Below are 22,137 nucleotides of genomic sequence, written 5' to 3' on the forward strand. Positions count from 1 at the left end.
AAAACAAATTGCAGCGGTACAAACATATAACATTTTTTATTGGAACAAAAGTTGAGATTAACAGTCACTCATAGTGTTTGTGATCAAGTAATTAAACTAACTTATACATAGAAATTTATATATTTCTTTAATATTGTGATCAACTAATTTTAAATCAATAAAAATACTCAAATAAGTTTGTGAGCATTATGAACGATAAGTAAAAGTATATGGTTTTTGCATTTTATTTGATATCAACAAATTGAGATAAATTTGAATCTCATTTCTATGAACATTTTGTGGATTAATGTTGTGATATATATTTTCCAATCTCTTACATTAAAAATATTGAATATTAACAAAGTGGAATGCAGAACAATATATTAAATTTATTGTGAAATCTGAACTAAACGAAAACTGAAGAAGTAACTAACTTTATGATGTAACTGATTTTTTCTATGCATAAACTATTAACTTAATATTCAAGAGTGCGATTTGTATATAATAAATTTGTGTAGTGATTTATCACCAAAAACCTCGCCAATTATAGATTATTTCGATCTAAATAGAAAATCAAAATGTCTGGTGCACAAGCAGGTCAGCCACAACAGGTGGAATTTCATGAATATCAATGGGCATATTCAATAATGGATTCATCAAGAGTCTCAACATTTTTGATCTCCATGCTATTAATTGTTTATGGGAGTTTTAGAAGTCTTAATATGGAGCAGGAGGCCCGTGAAAGACAAGAAAGGGAGAGGCAGAACGCCATGCAAATAGGCAGCGGAGGCAGTATAACAATTGGCCTATTGAATGGTCTCGAAAAAACGCAGGAAAATAGTAAGTAATTTTATTATTTTATATTATACTTCAGGAATAATTATCATATAAGTTTAAATCCGTGTTTCGCTGTTATTTTAATAAGAGGATTATGTGAACTATATTCAAATAATTATTATTTGTGTAACAGCCCGACTATTCCAATTATAGGATCTTCAATCAATATTTTTTTAATGTTTCAAGAACCATTTGAATTAGTAACATAAAAAAAAGTGGGGCGCATAGCATCTAGCCTTAAGGCAAATTGCGGGAACTTCCCGTACTAAATATTGTTATTTTTTAAAAACTATTAACATTTTTGAAATAATTTTACTTCGAAAAAACTAGAATTTTTGAGAAACTATGAATTTGACAAAAAATTACTTTTTTTAAAAAAAGTGTTTTCTTTATTTTGACATTTGTTGGAAATTCTGAACTTTTTTTCAGAGCAATCGTACTGCTCGCCGTCTAACGGATAAACACTGATACGGTACCCATGGGAATGTAAACAAAATTTATACTTATTGTTAAAATCTCTATAAAATATCTGATAATTTGATGTGCATATGTCTAATGATCATTTTTGACCGCCAAATGGCATTTTTTTTACTTTTTCCGTTAGATCTCCGAAACCGCTAGACCTGCCCTTATGAAAATTTGATCAATTCTTCATCTTGTCAATACAAATAAAATGTTTTTTGAATTATTCAAATCGGACGCTCCGTTATCTTAAAAACTGAGTTACCGTTTTTGGCACTTTTTGCCCCATATCTTCGGAACGGCTAGACCTGCCTCCGCCAAAACTAATCAGCACGTCTCCTTATCAATACAAATAGAATGTTTTTTGAATTATTCAAATTGCTTCATCCGTGTTCCCGAAATCGTCGACGAAAATTTGTATCCGCACACACACACACATACACACACACATACACAAACACACACACACACACATACATCCATTTTTTCTAAGGTATGCCAAAGTATTCAGAAACCTTTGAAACGTCGAGAAATGCAAAAAAATTTCATTTTTGATTTTTTTGCGATTACTATAACTTACCCTACGGGAAGTTAATAATATAGGTCAGTGATTCCCAAAGTGGTCCACATTGATCAACAGGGGTTCATGACTCCATGTCAACGAGAAAAAAAAATCGGGGTCCACGTTAGTGGACCATCATACCAACATATTATTTACTTATAATATATTTATTTAATTGTTAATATATTTACTTATCTATAATAATAGATAGCAATGTTTTCAAGGAAATGACCCTCACTCGGCATTGCTGCACCAATAAAAATATTCGCCCTATTACAGAAATTGTAATAATAATATGTCATACAGAGATGTGAGTATTAAGTCAAAATCAGCACAACAGCTTATAGGTCTATTAGGTTCTGATTGCAGTTCAAAAAAAAAAGTATAATAAAAAGTTATATACAATATTTTTAAATAAAACTAAAAATAAATATTTTTTTTTTTGAAAAAGATGTACATTAAGGGGGTATTCTAGTGTAGGAATTCAAAAAAATCGATTTTTTATTTCATATTTTCAAAGTTTAAGTATTTAAGAATATGGGTAAGAGAAAATTTTTGAAAATTTGAATTATTTTCGGAGATATAGGCATTTTACTGACTCGGTCTCCATGCTGGTTTGGCTTCACGCAAAACTTCAAATGCGTTTTTCTCAGAACAGACTTTTCAGTATTGTTGACACGATTTCTCGAGTTCTACACGACCGATACGCTTGAAATGTTCAGAGAGTCTTGTTTATAGACCTATCTATAGCCCGAACTAGGATTATCCCCAAATTACAATTTTTACTATTTTAAAAAAATTCGAGAAACTCAAAAAACAGTAAAAAAACACTTTTTTTCAAACCGTCGCCAATTAGTAAAAAAACATTTTTTACTCATCGCTAGTTCGGGCGATTGCGACATCATTGTAGATTTATAATCTTTTTATTTCTTTTATTTCGGATGGCTAGGAGGGCTGAAATCATGTCAAGACTGAGGTGCCAATTTTTTGAGACCCACTTGTCATCAGCTGCCAGCTTTTACAATTCTCAACTTCTTTATTTTTTAGATTTTGTTTTGTATTTTAATAATATTAATAAACAAGTGGTAGAAAATGTGGTATGAAAAAAACATTCATTGCTTTCTTTTACGACACTTTGAAAATGACCTAAAATTCATCGCTCTACACTAGAATACCCTCTTAAGTAGGCATTTGATTTGTGGTCACAATATCGTTGAGCTTATAAAGATCCAATTTGCTGTTATTAAAAGGCAACAATTTTCTTTACGTTTTTTGAGACTGTTATAGCATTTCTAAAGATAAAGATAAAGAACGGTTTAATAGTTGTAAAATAAACAGTAGGAATAAGGTTGAGCTTTATAACTGATCTCCTAACAAAAATAAGATGAATACTGGGCATCATTAGTCGAATGCTAAATGTTGATAAATTTACAATATATTAAATAAATATTTAATAATAAATGTTTGTACAGTTAGACAATTATAAAAAAAATCGATATAGGGACAATGGGGAGAAGGTTAGCAAAACCCAAGGCGTCCACAACACAAAAAAGTTTGGAAACCTATGATATAAATGATATATAACATAATATGATTGATGGTTCCCAGCAATTATTGATAACAAGACACGAATATAATAATAAATAATGGTCCGTGGGCTGAATTAAACTCTAACTCGATTCAGGGAAGAATAGTGTGAGAGATTTCCCATTGCTATTTCACACCGCAGTGCCCAAGATGGGCTTATTTTCAAATGGAAAGATATTTTAAATCTATATTTCCAATTAAATATATATATTAGGGTGGTCCTTAATTAAATATATATATATATATTAGGGTGGTCCTTAATGTGGTCATTTTGAATTTCCTTGCTCCCAAGGGCTCAAATGATTCCAAATTGATAAAAAACAATTCTCTGAAAGTTTTAGCTCTTAATATTAACTTTTAGATAGTGCGGAATTCAATCCGCATTTTGTATGGAAATAGCATGGAAAATTTTTTGAAAATTAAAAAAAAAATTAAGTATAACTTAGCGACAAATGAATTCGTGTCATTTGTTATTGAAAATTCGACGCTCTGCAAAATCTTTGAAAATTTGTTCATGCTATTTCCATACAAAACTTTGATTGAATTGCGCTCTATCTGAAAGACAATATTATGAGCTAAAATTTTCAGAGAATTGTTTTTTTATCAATTTGGAACTATTTGAGCTCTTGGGAGAAAGGAAATTCGAAATTGTCCATATTAAGGATCACCCTAATATATATATATATATATATATATATATATATATACTTTCTTGATTATTTCAAAATTGAAAGAATTCACCTTTGCCACTAAATCTTTTTTAAATCAAACACTCAACAAATATTGAACAATTTAATATTTTGCTATTATTCTCTAATTATTAGTGAATTGCAAAAATATTAAATTATTTAAACTAATATATCTTAATTTTTCTAATAATTTATGAAATAATTAAGTCGTATTTTATCAAATTTCTTGTCGTATATATTTTGGCATTGTATATTATACGTTTGTGTTTTTGCTTCTGCGTTATATAAGTCTTTTGCAAGTATATAATTATTAACATTGTGAAAGTCCGCTTTGTATTATTTTGATTATTTAGTTTTGTAGACAAAAAAGAGAATAAAGTGATTAGGTATCAAAGTATTATATTATTAAATTGATAAAACAACGTTCCATTGACTCAAAGACCAAAAAAAAACATTTTTTACTGCATTGGTGATTGCGCTGATGTGAAACGTACCTACTACTTGCACGTTATCGCAAGTTCAATATTTATAAGTATATATATACATATGTATATATATATATATATATATATATATATATTTATTTAATCCAAATTAACGGTTTTTTATATTTATGCATACTTGCGTGTACTCTTTATCAATAACGCAGCAACCTACATTTCGCGTAGAACCACTATAGATATATGAATGGAAACTAAACTATACATTTACACCTTATCGTATTTTTGTTAATGATATTTAGCGTAATAAATGAAATCCTTCGATATCATTGGTATAACAGTATAGTATTTTAATACATTATTAATAGAAAATATTTCGAAAGGAACTGGATCGAATGACATAATTTAGAATATGTGAAAAGTAATATGTAATTTTAAAGATCACATTGAAAAACGCTCGTTACAGTTACTAGTTACCACATTACATATAGCCCCCAGCTTCCCTACTTATTCTTACCTGCGTAAATCACTAACACATTTTTCACAATTCAAATTATAAGTAGTGGGGCGCATGGCATCGTGCCTTAAGACAAATTGCTGGAACTTTTCGTACCAAAAATTATTATTTTTCTAACAACGATTAACATTTTTGAAAAAATTTTACTTAAAAAACATAGATTTTTGAGAAACTATAAATTTGACAAAAAAATACTTTCTGAAAAAAACATTTTTTTATTGAAAAAAAATTTTCTTTATTTTGACATATTTTGGAAGTTCTGAACTTTTTTTCAAAGCAATCGTACTGCTTTAACTGCATAGTGACGATATGTCAAAACGCGTAAGCGCCGCATCGGCGGCTAACGGATAAACGTAGTACGGAACCCAAAGAAATGTAAACAAAATTTATATTTATTGTTAAAATCTCTATAAAACATCTGATAATTTGATGTGCATATGTCTAATGATCATTTTTGACCGCCAAATTGCATTTTTTTTACTTTTTTCATTAGATTTCCGAAACCGCTAGACCTGCCTTCATGAAAATTTGATCAATTCTTCATCTTGTTAATACAAGTAAAATGCTTTTTGAATTATTAAAGTCGGACACTCCGTTCTCTTAAAAACTGAGTTACCATTTTTGGCACTTTTTGCCCCGTATCTTCGGAACGGCTAGACCTGCCTTCGCCAAAAACTAATCAGCACGTCTACTTACCAATACGAATCGAATGTTTTTTGAATTATTTAAATCGGTTGATCCGTGTTCCCGAAATCGTCGATGAAAATTTGTATCCGAACACACACACATACACGCACACACACACCCACACACATACATCCATTTTTTCTAAGGTATGCCAAAATGTTCAGAAGGTTTTGAAACGTAAAGATATATAAAAATTTTCATTTTTGATTTTTTTGCGATTACTATAACTTGCTCTACGGGAAGTTAAAAATCTTATAGAAAAAGGCTCAAAATAAGGTATTAATTGCCATGTGTAATCAATAAAATCGCTACATTTTATGGTCATTCATGCTTGTAATTTATATTTGACACATGAAATCGTCGGTCTGGCTGACTATTATTGATAATTTTTATTGCATACTACAAATACTGCATGTAAATTGAATTAGTTATTTATGAACATGAATCATCCAACTGCCAGTGAACCCACAATAAATCTTTCATCAAAGAAATAAATTAACAAGGAGAAATTTTAGTGAACTATCTTAAAAATTAGCATAATGGTATAATGCATATTTTTGAGATAGTTCACTAAAATTTAATCTTACATGATTATATTCTTTATTTATTCACTTTTGTTAAGTGCAGTCATGCTATAATTTTATGATATATTGCTATTTATCGAGAAAATTTATAAATGGCATATTATAGATATTATTAAATTATCTGCTACAATAGTAATAAATAATAACGTTTGTGTTAACACACTATAATAAATAATAATGTATACAAAATTTTTATAGTTTGTCATAGCCCTAATATCTGATTTTTATCAAGTATATGGTATATTATGCAATAAAAATATATTTTTATTTAATTTTAAATCCGTACGCGTGAAAAATTCATAGCATGAATATTTGTTTTGGTCTGTGATGGTTTCATTAATAACATTTTAAATATTTGCATTACTCACAAAAATAAATATTTAATCAAATGAGATGTATATATAAATTAAATAAATATTGACAGATTTCAATGTTTGTTTAATACAATTCTAATAGGAAATGTGTATATTTATCGTTGTAGTTCACATATTACATCACTTTAATGATCGAATCAAATTTACAGTTATCACCTTTAACTAGCATGAAAGTTCTTTAACGTAGAAATATTACGATCTAATCTAGATATTTTAATTATATTTCTCATAGTTTTGTCTTTCGAATCGACCTTATGACGAACATGTTAAACTAAAATGGATTGAAATCAATGAAATATTACACCTGAAAATATATGAAGGTAAAAATAGTTTTTGGTGAAACTATTTTCACCTTTAATCAAAAACTATTTATCAATATAAATAGTAAAAATACTATTTGAATTTTTAGTTAGAATTTGCTACATCCTAATTCGTATTGATTGCTTATATTATTTCTACATTTCGGGACAGTCATAGCTATGAAATATTCTAAACATCTTGACTTTTCAGAGGTTTTCACAAAACCAGACACTTATTTTATACAAAAATCAAAATAATATAAAAGAATACACTTATTAAGACTAGTAGTATTCTAACTCAATCAGATTACTCAGTCTTTTATGTTTTAAATTTTTGCCTTTTTGTCAAAAAAGCATCTTCTGTAGTGTGCATTTTTCCCGTGCATTTTTGAAGAAGAAATCTGATTGGTTTATTTTTGGGTGCAAGCGACTTCATATTACATTTAGTATCCGATTATATTTTGATCTTTGATTTCGGTGAGACGACTTCAAGAAATTCTTAGAAAAAGGGTTTTATGATTGAGGGACTATTTACGGACAGGGTGCATCATACTAATTCGAAATAATACGATAAAATGAATTAGGTTTTATTATTGCAATGTATGTATTACAACACATCTATATAATTTCATTAGAAGACCAGACTTATTTAATAGCTTTAGATCACCATTAGAAGCAATTACTGCTTTGCTTTTGATCTATTTTTTATATGCTCCACGTTTACTTCATCTAAAGCAATTTTTTCACTAGTTCCACCATTTCTTTCACCATATCATTTTGGAAAATTTACGGGTCAGAATAAAAGACAGCTTAACCGAAACAGCCTAAATTAATAAGCGTTAAGGTGAGGATGACTGCACATCCATGGATATTAGCTCTTTTCTCACACTGGTCAATTTTGACCAGGGCTTTTTTTTATTTAACTTGGGACCCTTCGGAGTAGTACTTATAACAGCCGGAGAGACTAGCAAAAGTATTGAGAGAAGAAGGTTGTGGTGTAAAGATCAATCAATATACATCGTAAAATGATTAGTTGTTATATTCACGTTTCTTATGATGACGGGATATTTATAATTTACATATCTAATGAATCCGAATGATCCCCACCACATACATAAAAGATAATGTTTTTAATATATATGTGGTTTTCGTCGGCAGATCCACCGTATAGTAGGTAATTCGTCCTTCCATCATCTTCATAGTCAGCATATGATTCTGAATATAAATCATGTGGTGAATTTCCTGAACCTCGATGTCCTGGTGAACTTCGAAGATTCAGCCTCGATATACTGTATTAATTTTTATTTCTACAATATTTTGGGTAAACAGATGGCTCTCTGTAAAAATATGAATTTTCGCAATGATTAAAATAATCTTCGACTTCAGTAGCCCTTTGGATCATATATCGGATTCCCGAATCGGGTGTGATTCGAAGGAGAGCGTATTAAAGAGTCATCATCTTGACCAGATGCAGTTCCAAAGTTTAATGCTTCGAAAGACGATTTGGTGAGTTAGCGGACAAGGAGAGGTTGAATTGCGATTCCAATGAAGTATTTGATAGTGAATTAAATTCATGACCCAAAGTCTATGCTCAGAATTAATTTTTGTGTCAGCAATAAACACTGAGGTCTGGGTATACAAAATGGGTATACCAACAGAAGTCCGGTGTCAGTAGAGTAAATGAGTTAACTCGCGATGACCCGAGGACTGGACATACCTTATAAGTAGTCGCAGAAGACCAGTGATTATGGCTCTGCATCAAAGTCTACATTTTTTAAATCCCCAAATAATGCTCCTTCTCTGTCTTCATCTATCACGTCGGGGTCACGAGTGTGGGAAGTAGTTATTAATATAAAAATATAAAATCCATTGGATGAAAATATAAACAATTTATTGATTCTGAAAATTTTATAATATGAAAATATGACAAATCATTTTTTTTGTTTTTCCTCGATGTCTAGCTTGCTTGATTCCCCACATATAATTTAATTATATTCACTTCATAATGTTGTATATCTATATATGTATTATTGTTTCATATTAATTCTCACAAAATAGCTGTGCTTTATACTAGATCATATATTTGTAACATTTTCTTACACTTTGGCTACGTTCATACCAAACAAGTGTAATACATTGAACTGTCTTCTATATATACCTTTTGTGTATATATACTGTGTGTAATGTTACTAATTAATGTGTGTACATATTTTATGTACAATAAAAGTTAATTATTTATTAATTAATTCCAGATGTGCAAACATTAGATACAGTGCAGGCTTTGTGTCTACCGTTAGGAGCGTCGGTTTCTTTGCTGGTAATGTTTTTCTTCTTCGATTCGATGCAAATGCTGTTCGCGATTTGCACAGCCAGTAAGTACTTTTTAAATATATTTAGTAAATGAATTATACTGTAATCAGAATAATCGTCAAGACAAAATAATTGAATAAAATACCTCTAAATACTAAATAATTAAATATGTTATCTTGTATTTGGAACCCACGAAGTGATTATTTATAAGGTAAAATACGAATTCATAGAATAAAATTTTCCAAGTATATTTTTCACATATCGAAGATTTCAATGAAATATGACTTTTGCCTTGTATTATTCCATAATCGTACTATTATATTGTTATATAGTATAAACAATTAATATAATCCAACAGCAAATACCTTTTCATATTCGCTATAATTTTTGAATATGTGTTTATAAAACAAGGAATTTATAGCACAAACCGATAAATACACAGTAATGTTTTATAATGATAATTCAATTTGTAATAATAAATATTGAGATCAATAATTAATATAAAACTATTCTATACATTATTTATTATATTTTATTCTATATATTTGTAACTTGGACTGTTGTTCTAAAGGGCTACAAAATTTTATCAAACTCCGTTCAGTAGTTTCTGAATTTATCGCAAACATACGCAATTTTTATAACATTTTTCTTAAAAAATGGTAAAAAACGGTAAAAATACGCTTCAGTTCGTTTTTTAAACACTTTTTGTTTAATGATGCATTAAACATTAAAACGTTTAATGGGCATTAGGGTAATTTTATCGCAACCTAAAAATTTTATTTTTTGATGATTATGAAATATGCGTTTACAATATTTGATTTGTCTTGTATTTGATCTTAGTTATTACCTCTCAGTATACTTTCTCTGTGCAAATGTTGCAAGTAATATTTCTCGAAGATATTTGATATGGTATATTTAAAATATAATTTATTTAAGTTTCCTTTAAAAAACTGAAAAATGAGTAGAAACATCTCCAATTTCTATTTGAGTAACATTTTACTTCTGTTTCTTTTACGGTAGAAGCATCGCTACAAAGGTAATCAAAATTGAATTAACGATTTGTAGTGTTTGAATTTAATGAATAAATTTTGTGGTTAAAATTCAGTTTATTATATTTTAAGTTTAAATTACAAATTATTGCATATATAAACAAAATATTTCAAATCAACATATGGTATATTTTATACATCTAATGGTATTTAACTTAGTTGCTCAAAAATACTGTCTGATTTACTAAATATTAGTTATAATTGGCTTCGTTGACGAAGTTCGTCCGTATTTTCTATTTCACCTTTTTTACAAAAATTAAATACTACTGCTTTTTCGAGTTTGACTTATTTGGATTTGGCAATTCGTTTTCCTTTACGCAATTCTTGCCTGAGGCTGTCTATATATTATAATAGTTGTTTTTTATTGTTTGATATCTAAAAATATTTTATTTGTGCACTATCTCTATATTACTATTGCCGCGGGCATATGTTTTTTTACAATCACGCAGTGAAATTTAAAAAAATTATAAAAATTATATTTATATTCGCACAAAATATTTTGTAGAAAAAATGTAATCGTTAATTAACGGACATATTAAACCATTAAAGTCCTTATAAAAAATATTGATTTTTGAAAATTTGCTTTTAGAAAATACTCAGAGTTAACGTGTTCGTTCGCTTTCAATTATGTGTAATAAATCCAATCGGAATTCTTTTAATCACTCATAAGTTAATTTAGTTTTTATTGATTAGGTCCATTAATTGCACATATCGGGAAGTTCATGTAACTTGCCTCAAGGCAAAATACCAATACCAACTAGTTTTTATTTAACTTTAAAATTATAACTAGTTGGTTTGGTATTTAGCCTTGAGGCAAGTTTCATGAACTTCCCGATATGTGTGAATAATCGACTTAATCAATAAAAAATAAATTAATTTATGAGTGATTAAAAGTATTCTGAGTGGATTTATTACACATAATTGAACACAAACTAACACTTTGACTCGAAGTATTTTCTAAAAGCAAATTTTCAAAAATCAACAATTATTATAATTGAATCAGTTTCCATAGAACTTTAATGGCTCAGTATGTTTATTAAAACCAAGAACTCAATCTTTATACCAAGTAAGTCGTCTAATTTTAATTTTAACAAACGTCAAAAAAACTACTCATTTTCTCAAACTTTGATGAATTTTTAAAATTAAACTAGGCCGTAATATTTCAATAAGTTGTATAAGACCATGATATATATCATCAAAAAAAGTTTCATAAAAATCGGGTCAATTTTTTTTCAACAGGTAGTATGAGCTTAAATGTGGACGAAAAGTTTAACACTTTTTTCCAAATTTCAAAAGAACGGGTCGGTCGATCGTCTTAGTATATATTCGATTCAGAATGTCTTGAAACGTCGAGAAAACATAAAATTAGCGAATCGGATTTTTTGATGAAAACATAAACTTCTCCTTCGGGAAGTTAAAAATAATTTATATTCGTAGAAACGACTTAATTGAATAATATTATTTCAGTCATAGCGACTGTAGCCCTGGCCTTTCTACTTCTTCCGATGTGTCAGTACGCCACCAGGCCATGTTTCTCTCCGAGTACGACAGCTTCGGCGACCGGGGCTTGCAATGGCCCTGGAGGAATTTCCACTACACCTAATTATAATAAAATTTCTTTTGGGCCTTGCGGCAGATTCACGCCAGCAGAACTTTTAAGCTTTTCTTTGGCTGTCGCAATAGTATTTATTTGGGTGCTGACCGGACACTGGTTACTGATGGACGGTATGAAAGTGATGTTTTATATTACAACATTTGTTAACTGTTGTCGTGAATAACATAGATTTGCTATTGTGCAGTTAAAATACATAAAAAAATATAATAGAATAGATATAGTTGCCAATGTTGGGTGTCCACTTGAAAGCAGTTATTGATATAAAAAAGTAGTAGAAAAATATTAAACTGGCAATAGAACTTCCCATGTTTCATAGCAACAGAATTACCGAATTTTTATTTATATACATAATTGTGGATAAAGATGAAAATGTAATAAAAGAATTATGATATTTGTTAAATGTGTTAATGGCAAAAATAATAATTCTTAGGCAGGCGTAAAAATAAAAGCCGCAAAAATTTCTGATCAAGTTTAGATTTTTGTCAAATATAAATTGTTTTAATTTTTATAATAATTGTTAGGATTTTAGATATCGTGTATTTTGCATTTCTCCGCAAGCTGCACTATTACTATATATTACGCTACTTTTGTGCATTTTAAGATTTTTATTTTTAGAGAAATATTGTGATTTGAGAAAAAAGGTTTCAAAAGACTTAATTTTAATAAATATACTTTATCGAAATATATTATCGGTAATCGCAAATTATCAAACCGAATAAAAACCATACATACTAGTTCTGAAATATTTAAAAAGTAGTTTAAAGTTTCTAATGTTAGTTCATAAACTACCCTATTCTTTATTCCTTAATATGATAAGCAATTAAAAATAAATTAGATTATATTTACTAATGAATTTGCGATTAATTTTCAGCCATGGGTATGGGCTTATGCGTGGCTTTCATAGCGTTTGTGCGATTGCCATCATTAAAAGTATCAACATTATTATTGACTGGATTGCTGATTTATGATGTATTCTGGGTATTCTTCTCATCATACATCTTTAGTACTAATGTAATGGTCAAGGTGAGCTTATTGATATACATATACAAATATGCATACTTATTTTATATACTTGTATATATACTCACTGGACCCACTTGGGAAAATCGTTTTTTCTTTCGTCACTTTATTTATAGTTCTCCTCAGACAGTTTAATGTACGTATTGATATAGAAAAACATTTTAAGAATGATTTTTGAGCGTTTCCTTTAAATTCTCATTTATTTATTGTACAGAAATATGTTAATTTTCGAAATATTGTAAAATGGACAATGTTACAAATTATCACTTTGAATTACATTAACTATTTTTTTTAACTCAAATTAACTTTTACTCAATGCATCATCATTTAAAAATTTATGGGGCCATCATGAAATCGAATGGCCAACATATCAACCATCAAAAACGGCTGGATTGATTTTTTTCGTTTTTTTTTCACAACAATTCAAAAATATCAAATGTAAATGTTTTTAACTTGTAAATTGAAAGTTATTCTCAACGAATCTGTTACATTAAACTGTCTGAGAATGATGAATAAAGTGATGAATAAAAAGGACAACGATTTTCCTAAGTGAGTCCAAACATTTGCAGGTTAGTACCATATATATCTTATCCTTATGGTGGTTCTTAATATCGACATTTTTGTATTTTATTGCTCCCAGTTGCTTAAATGCGTCCAAATCGATAAAAAAAATCTCTAAAAGTTTTAGCCCTTAATATTAAGTATAATATATAATATAAGCCCTTAATATTTTAGGTAGTATATAATATAATATTAGAAGTATATAGTATTAGATCTTATATTATTAGAGTATATAATACTGGAAATTTAAATGCAATGTACTTTTGTTAGCGTACTATCTTAAAGACAATATTAAAAGCTAAAACTTATAGAGGATTTTTTTATCAATTTGGAAGCATTTTAGCCCCTGGAAGCAAGGAAATTCGAAAATGTCCATATTAAGGATCACCCTAATATATATAATATTTGAAATATGAATGCAATGTACTCTTGTGTGCACAATTTATTAAATAGCATTTACAGTCACAAACGTTACATAGTTTTGAGATTATCATATTTCATGTAGTGCATTAAACGGAGCGTTTTAGGTCTGAATTTTTTTACCGTGCTCCGAATTGAATGAAATTTTGGAATTAGGTTCATCTTATCCTCAAGTTCAAAAGTGAAAACAATTCGGGTTGCGCCATCACCCCCCGGGGGTAATTATAAGAAAAAATGTTTTTTATAGTTTTTCAAAAAAAAAAACTAATACTTTTCAAGTTACTGTCCACTAAAGATTCATATATTTTTTGCATTTTTCTTCGTTTTTTTGCAAATATCTCCTAAAATATACATTTTAACGAAAATCATGTAATGAACAAAATAATGTCAATAAAGATCTTAACTAGTGGGGTGGGTGGCATCGTGCCTTAAGGCAAATTGCTGGAACTTCCCGTACCGTAACGAAATGTTCGAGGAATACTGAATGTTTTCAAATAGATTATTATAAATATTGTAACATTGTCTAATATTTATAAGAATTATATAAACTGAATTGCAAAGTTGAAATTATTTGTTTCAACAAAAAACTAAAAAAAAAAAAAAAAAAAAAAAAAAAAAAAAAAAAAAAAAAAAAATGGAACAAAATTTTTTTTTCCAAAATCAATTATTTTGTTAAGACAAGCAGAAAGTTTTTTGAATCATTCAAATCGGACGCTTACTTCTATCAAAAACTGCCATTTTTTACATATTTAGCTCCGTATCTTCGAAATGGCTGGGCCTGCCTTTTCCAAAAACTAATAAACACTTCTCCCAATCATTACTAATTGAATGTTTTTTAGATCATTCAAATCGGATACTCCGTTCTCTCAAAAATTTGATTTCTATTTTCCGCACTCTTTGCTCCGTATCTCCGAAACGGCTGGACCTGCCTTTGCCAAAAACTAATCAGCTCTTTTCCCTATCAGTAGGAATCGAATGTTTTTTGAACCATTCAAATCGGTTGATCCGTGCGCCCTAAAACGTGACTGGAAATTTGTATCCACACATACATACACACACACACACACATACACACACACACACACACACATCAATTTTTTCTGAGGTATGCCAAAACGTTCAGAAACCTTCAAAACGTCGAGAAATGTAAAAATTTTCAATTCCGATTTTCGGCCCATTACAATAACTTACCCTACGGGAAGTTAATAAATCGGTATTACATAAAGTGTTCTAGGAAAAATATTAAGCAAGATTTGTAAGATTAAAGTCGTTTTTTAGTCAAGATTTAATTGTTGTATTTAAAGCCATCTAGTGTCGAGGTTTTACATTTTATGCATTTTGGTGAAATTTGGTTTTATAGTGCTCAACATAAGCTTTAAAATGAGTGCTGTTACAAGTTTTTTGCGTGTAAAATGAGTGGGCTATCATGCAAATAGGAAGCATATACGAAGTTTTTTTCTTTTAAATCATATGCTTTAATGAGCGCCATTTCCACCAGAATTAAAGTAATTCACATTCCATCTAGAATTCACTTCAATACAGACATCTTGATGGATTCTAGCAGATTCACTACTTTAGTAAACTATTTTCAGAAAACTCACGATTTTATAAAAACTTTTTTTTCACTAATGATGATTTGTCTCATTATGAACAATACACACTATTGTGTAAATATATATAATTTTAATTAAATATCAGTGGCGTATCTTTATAGGCTGGAAAAATGCAACGGGCCTCCGATCCAAAAGTGCTCCTGCGCTAAAGAAATATTTTTAATTCTATACTGATGAGCGCCAATTTCTTGAAATCGAATTCTTGAATCGATTCCGTAGACGCCGATTTTAATCGAGGTCGGTTATTTTTCTTCCTTGCGATTCAATACGCATAGATTAATTTTTTTCACAAATTCTCTCGCCTAAGAGAGCTTTTTCTCTTAGCTTCCCTTATGGTCAGTAATGGGGCAAATACAACTTATAATTGAGTGCGGTAAAAAACTCAAAGTTGTAAATTTTAACCGATTAGAACTTGATGATTTTTATTGATACACAAAGTAAATGAAAACAATTTATCGCGGGTCCCAGTTTCCCAGTTGGAATAATTTATTTTTTCAGATAGTTAGCATTAATATGTGATATAGAAAGCAAATGAGGTTTGTTTCTCTCAAAACCTACTTGCGTTAAAACAAAAATAGAAAGATTTTTATTTAATTTTTATTTTATTCTATTTCATTTTATTTATTTATCTATTTATTTTTTATTTAAATCTGTTATTTTTTGTGCAACGAAATGTTTATAATATATTCCAAAGATTTTTTTTATAATTTATATTTATATGTCACTGCTATAACATCTACTACTGGCTCTCCTTATAAAAATTAATTATTTTACTTCATCTCTTCAATTACTTAAGGCAGATTGTAATATATATTGTAAATAATATAAAAAGGGGATTTAGGTTTTTGAACAGATCGCAAGATGTTACTGGTATATTGTTTTCACTAGTAAAATCGATGTTTTTGTTAAGTCAAAAAGTAATTGTAAAAATATGTTTAGTTGCAACGTATGCCTCAGATTTAGGTATGAATTATGCAAAATGTTGCTTTGTTTTTAAATTAACTGTATTTTTATATGGGCTTTTAACATCTATTCTGCTTATGCTCCTAAACATACCTTTTTCTTAGAATCATATACTAAGGATATTTATAATATCCGGGGTTCGAGATTTCGTTTGAAAGGGTACTTCTACCTTCACTATTGTCAAATGTAAGAGACATTGTACTTCGTGCTGTTAACGGATTTTTTATTTTGGTAAACCGTCCCAATATTATCGAATTCAATAATAGTTTTTTTTGTACTTACTTACTTTGTGATCCTATTTTAAAAATGATTTTTTCAAAAGATATTTTCTTTATATTTGATACATTATACAAATATTACTTTTTTTCCAAATGAATAGTTTGTAAAATACAGAAAATAACGAGAGAGAGCACAATATACATTGTAAAATTTTACAGGTTGCGACCAGACCAGCAGAAAATCCGGTAGGTGTAGTCGCACGGAAATTGCGTCTTGGTGGTGCAGCCGGCGATATGGTTGCACCTAAGCTCAGTCTCCCTGGAAAATTAGTTTTCCCATCTATGCATCATACAGGACATTTTTCAATGCTCGGTGAGTTTACAAAAATTGTATATCATCATATGTTGCGATTTGTGTTATTTGCGCTTCAAACCAGAATAAAGAAAATCCAGTTACCTTTTTAATAAAATATAATTTATTATCTTAAACTCATTCAGTAATATGAAAAATATATTACATAAATAGCAACATTTGATGTTAAATATGAAAAATATAAAAAGGAAAATATAACATACATACCAAACCAGGAAAAACATAAAAACATAAACCCAAACAAAATTTTATGGTTTTCCTAGTTTAGTATGCATGCATATATACTTATCCTTTTTTATATTTAATAAATGTTGTTATTTATGTAATATGTTTTTTAGATTACTGAATGAGGACATACCTCATGAGACATCAAGTGTCGAAACGTTTAATGTAATAAAAGATTTTTTTTGTATTAACGTTCTTTTAATTCGACGATTGGACCACAAAATACTATATATATATATATATATATATATATATATATACAGTAGAACGTAGAAGAAACTAGTAGTATATATATATATACATATATATATATATATATATATATATATATATATAGTAGAAAGTAGAAGAGTATGTATATATATATATATATATATATATATATATATATATATATATAAACCGTCACCAGTTCAGCTATCATCGAAAACAGAAATCGAACTTGTGACATTGTTTTTTTTTCAATTGTGCTTGAAAAACTTTAATGAGACATTCAAGTTTTCAAGTACCAGATTAACTTTTTGCATGTGGGCAAAACTAAAAAAAATATTTAAAATAACAAAGAAACCTACAGTAGACAAGACTCAATTAGTAGTCAGATTTGTGAAAAAGGAAAGGAAAAATTATTATAATAAAAAACTCAGTTAAACTAAATATTATCAACAAATTCTTGAATTGAAAGAAACGTCTGTTACGTTTCAACATTTACTAACAATAAAGTTTCAAAATATTAAAATTTGTGCCGATAATTCAAAAAAATAAATAAAGTAAATAAATAAATTTATATATATATATATATATATATATATATATATATATATAATATGGTATAATGATGACATTCCTTATTTTTATGTTATTACTAATTAGATCACATATAAATTACATTTCGTTTCTTAATGATATTATTAAGACATTAATTTTTTAAAAGTTTATTTTGTTAGAATATTTTGAGCTAGATATCATAGAATGAATTAATAAAATAGAAATAATTAATATTTATTAATTATTTTAATAATTAATAATATTATTTTAAATGTGTTTTAGGTCTTGGAGATATAGTGATGCCAGGATTGCTACTGTGTTTTGTTTTGCGCTATGACGCCTACAAAAAGGCTCAGTGCACTCCTGTGGATTCTGGAATACCAAAGCCTCGAAGCGTTGGTTCGAGATTAACATACTTTCATTGCTCTCTACTAGGGTAAATTACTTGTAATAAATCCATAAAAAAATGTTTATTATATATATTATATATATATATATATATATATATATATATATATATATATATAGACGTTGTCCTGTCCATATCTACATTTTTTTTAATTTAATATACTAATATTTACCGCCTACCTAAAAATAATAATAATTGTTTTTTAAATTACTCTTCACGCCAAAATGCATATATGTACATTTATAATATGAGCGATGTTAAATGTAGAACTGCTTTAAATAAAATGATGAATCTCAATTTCCACACTATATTGGAATTTGAAGTCTTTTAAACGGTATAACAGAATCATAACCATACCATAACATTGGTACTTTATGTTGGATTAAATTATTTTAATTTTCTATTATTTAAGATATCCAAAATTGCATCTTACACTTCTCTTAATCGATATTGTGTGGGCCGAATTGTATGTACTCATCTTTACTTTCCCATTTGTTGTTATAAAGTGAAATTTTTACGAATTTTAAAAATATTGTGGAAAGATTAGTAAAAGATGCAAGGAAATTATATATTGAAAATTTAATATCCAAATCTTGTGTTGGCGCCCCCTAAGGCGTGCGCTCTTATTTTTCGCATGCATCGCATTAAAGGTAGGACCGGCCCTGATTAATACTAAATTTCATTTTTTAAGTGAATGAATTTGTCATATCCTGTTTGTATGTGTTTCATTCAATCTTCCATACATGTACTGTATTTTATATTATTTTAATTCCTGGCACATCTCAGCTGCTTTTTGGCAATAATAATGTAGACATTTCATTTTTCTTATCATAAATAATCATAATCATAAATTTATTATACATATTCTAATATTGTGTAGGTTCATAAGTGAATTGAAATTTTTGGCAGTTGATAGTTTCATTTATTTTCAATGCAAACAATGACATGTCGATTTTTGCATTTTTTTCCAGTTATTTCTACAATATTGCACATACATCCCAGTACTTTATAATCACAAACATCCTAGAAATTTCCTTAACAAACTTCAGAAAGATTTATCGAAATCCGAATAATCGTTAAGGAGGAGTATACAGTGAATGCACGTAATTTAATATGAACTTTATATAATAGAAATAAAGCTCAAATTGATTCTACGTTTTAGTTAAAAAACGTTTGTATGAGATAAAGAAAAGGGCTGTTTTTAGGGGTTTTTGCCGGCAATTTTTCGATTTTTTCGCGCCGTAAGAACCATCCTTCGACTTCGACGAACATTTAAAAAAAAGAATTGGCCAAATTGGTCCAGGCGTCGTTGAGTTATGCGCTTACCAACACATTTTGCGGTCCATTTTTATATATAAGAATATATCGGGCATGTCAAACATACGGCCCGCATACAAAGACCATACAACAAATAGATGTATGTGAGTTTGTGTCTGTGTGCCTACCAACCGAGTAGAATGATTCAAACAACTTTTGATTCGTATTGACAGCAATTAGTTTTTGTTGATGATCCAGTGGATCCAGTCATTTTGAAAATGCAGAGCAAATAGTGCAAAAATGGCAGTTTTTGACAGAAAGCTGCATCCGATTCAAATTATTAGTAAACAGTTAGAAAGACAGGCATACAGCTAGAATAGTAGACAGGTAGATAGTTGGATAGAGAATTAAGTATATAAATCTCTTGTACATGTATCCCGAGACACAAAGATACAGGGACAATGACCATTTTCATATATGCCTGTCAGTGCCATCAGCTATAATACCATACCAACCCCAAAAAGCAGATGCACAATATTGAAACTATCATATTTTTATTTCTTTTAATATTTATTTCATATTTTAGCATGAATCGGTTCACTCTCATTTTTTCACAATATCAATTACTTATGCATTTGTTTTGCTATTTCAGATATTTTCTCGGACTCCTCACCGCTACTGTGAGTAGTGAAGTTTTCAAGGCTGCTCAGCCAGCTCTTCTTTATCTTGTACCATTTACTCTCTTGCCACTACTTACCATGGCATATGTTAAGGTAAATTTGATGCATTAGGAAAGGGTACCTTTCTATAATTTTGAAAATGAATTGCATAAATTTTTCAGTAGTATGATAATGTAAATGTACTTACTTAACACTTACAGAAAAATTGCTTGCTAAAAATACACAATTTAGTCAATTTGAGAAAAAGGTCGATTTTCAATTTTTTAACTTATAGAGAAACTCGTTTTGTAACCATTAAACCTATATGTTGAATTTATTTATCTATGTTGAAACACAACAATAAATCTTACAAATTAACTTCTCCTTAGACATAGCATTTTTATTATTATAAAATACTATTTTTGTAAGGATCTTAATTTTTTTAGGGAGATTTACGCCGAATGTGGAGTGAGCCTTTCATAACTCAAACTCCACCTAAACATATGGATGTCTGATGTGATATTATGGATTTCCTTACTTGGTTTTAATTAGAATAGTTTACCTGTCTGGAATTTAAAATCAAATCCAGAGAACTTAACAATCAGGATTTTGGAACAATAGGTTATTGTGAAGTATTACACTAAATTTAAAAGGTAATAATATTTATTATATGCATAGGACATATTATGAAAAGTTTTGGTTTAGCCAGTGCTATGTCAACTTATTGATCCTCAATCTCGATCAGGAGAAAAGTGTGATAGGCGATTAAAATATATTTAAGAATAAAATTGGAAGATATCATTTTAATGGTTCTTTTTTTCAAATTTATATATATATATAATATATATATATATATATATATATATATATATATATATATATATATATATATATATATATATATGAATAATGCTAACCCAAGTCTAGATATGTATGTATGAATATGTAATACATATGTGACGATAATATTTCATATACATATTATACTTATTATATTTATTATATAATACAGATTATGAATTTTGTGTGAATATTACATGTATGAAGATTGTGTCAGCAAAATGTATTATTATACCTATATAAATTATAATATTTTTATGTGGTATATAAAGCAGGCTCTTGCTAATCTGATGATTATCTAAAATGAAGACACATCACAGCATCATTGTTCAAGTAAGAAAATAAAATAATATCGTAGTTTCAAGCAAAGTCATGACATTTCTATACTAAATTCACTTTATTGCTAGCTTTGATATGTGTGAAATAGTATAGATTGATATTTCTTTCTTTTTACATTCAGTTATAAAATACTCGTATTGCAAGAGCTGTTGGAGCTCTGCAAATATATACATAAGTGAGCCTATAGGCATGTATATTGATTGATGTGTGCAATATACATGTATTGATATTTCAATGAAGATTATTGTTATAGTTAGCATATATGGGTAAATATATAAAAGTTGCTCTGTTCCTATGGAGCTGGGGCTATATAATTATTACAAGTCTTTTATTTCTTCATACATTACATTATTTTTTTAAAAATTATTCCAGACAATTCATATCAATGAAGCACAGTTAATTTTACTAAACTCTGTTTCATTGCTTCTATACCTCGATCGAATATGTTCACAATCACATTTTCTGGGTGTTTCAAAGATATTTT

At 28.6% G+C, this 22,137-nt stretch overlaps 1 protein-coding gene across 2 annotated transcripts; it reads left to right on the forward strand.

Annotated features, from left to right (window-relative positions):
- The first annotated feature begins 326 nt into the window (after positions 1–326).
- On the forward strand, positions 327–21,259 carry LOC113384892 (signal peptide peptidase-like 3). Of its 2 annotated transcripts, none has more exons than XM_026622662.1 (8): positions 327–825; positions 9,273–9,389; positions 11,844–12,101; positions 12,863–13,014; positions 17,006–17,159; positions 18,432–18,585; positions 20,468–20,588; positions 20,921–21,259. In XM_026622662.1, exons 1-8 carry the CDS (start codon positions 558–560, stop codon positions 20,987–20,989), a joined length of 1,293 nt encoding a protein of 430 aa, XP_026478447.1. In that variant the 5' UTR covers positions 327–557; the 3' UTR covers positions 20,990–21,259. The 2 variants fall into 2 exon arrangements, with proteins under 2 accessions (XP_026478447.1, XP_026478446.1); XM_026622661.1 differs by having other exon boundaries at positions 327–819; positions 9,270–9,389.
- Positions 21,260–22,137: the final 878 nt, after the last annotated feature.

The sequence above is a fragment of the Ctenocephalides felis genome, unplaced genomic scaffold (genome assembly GCF_003426905.1).
Source record: "Ctenocephalides felis isolate EL2017-DRISC unplaced genomic scaffold, ASM342690v1 CF-g0.4_SCAFFOLD_03571, whole genome shotgun sequence".
NCBI classification, from domain to species: Eukaryota; Metazoa; Arthropoda; class Insecta; order Siphonaptera; family Pulicidae; genus Ctenocephalides; species Ctenocephalides felis.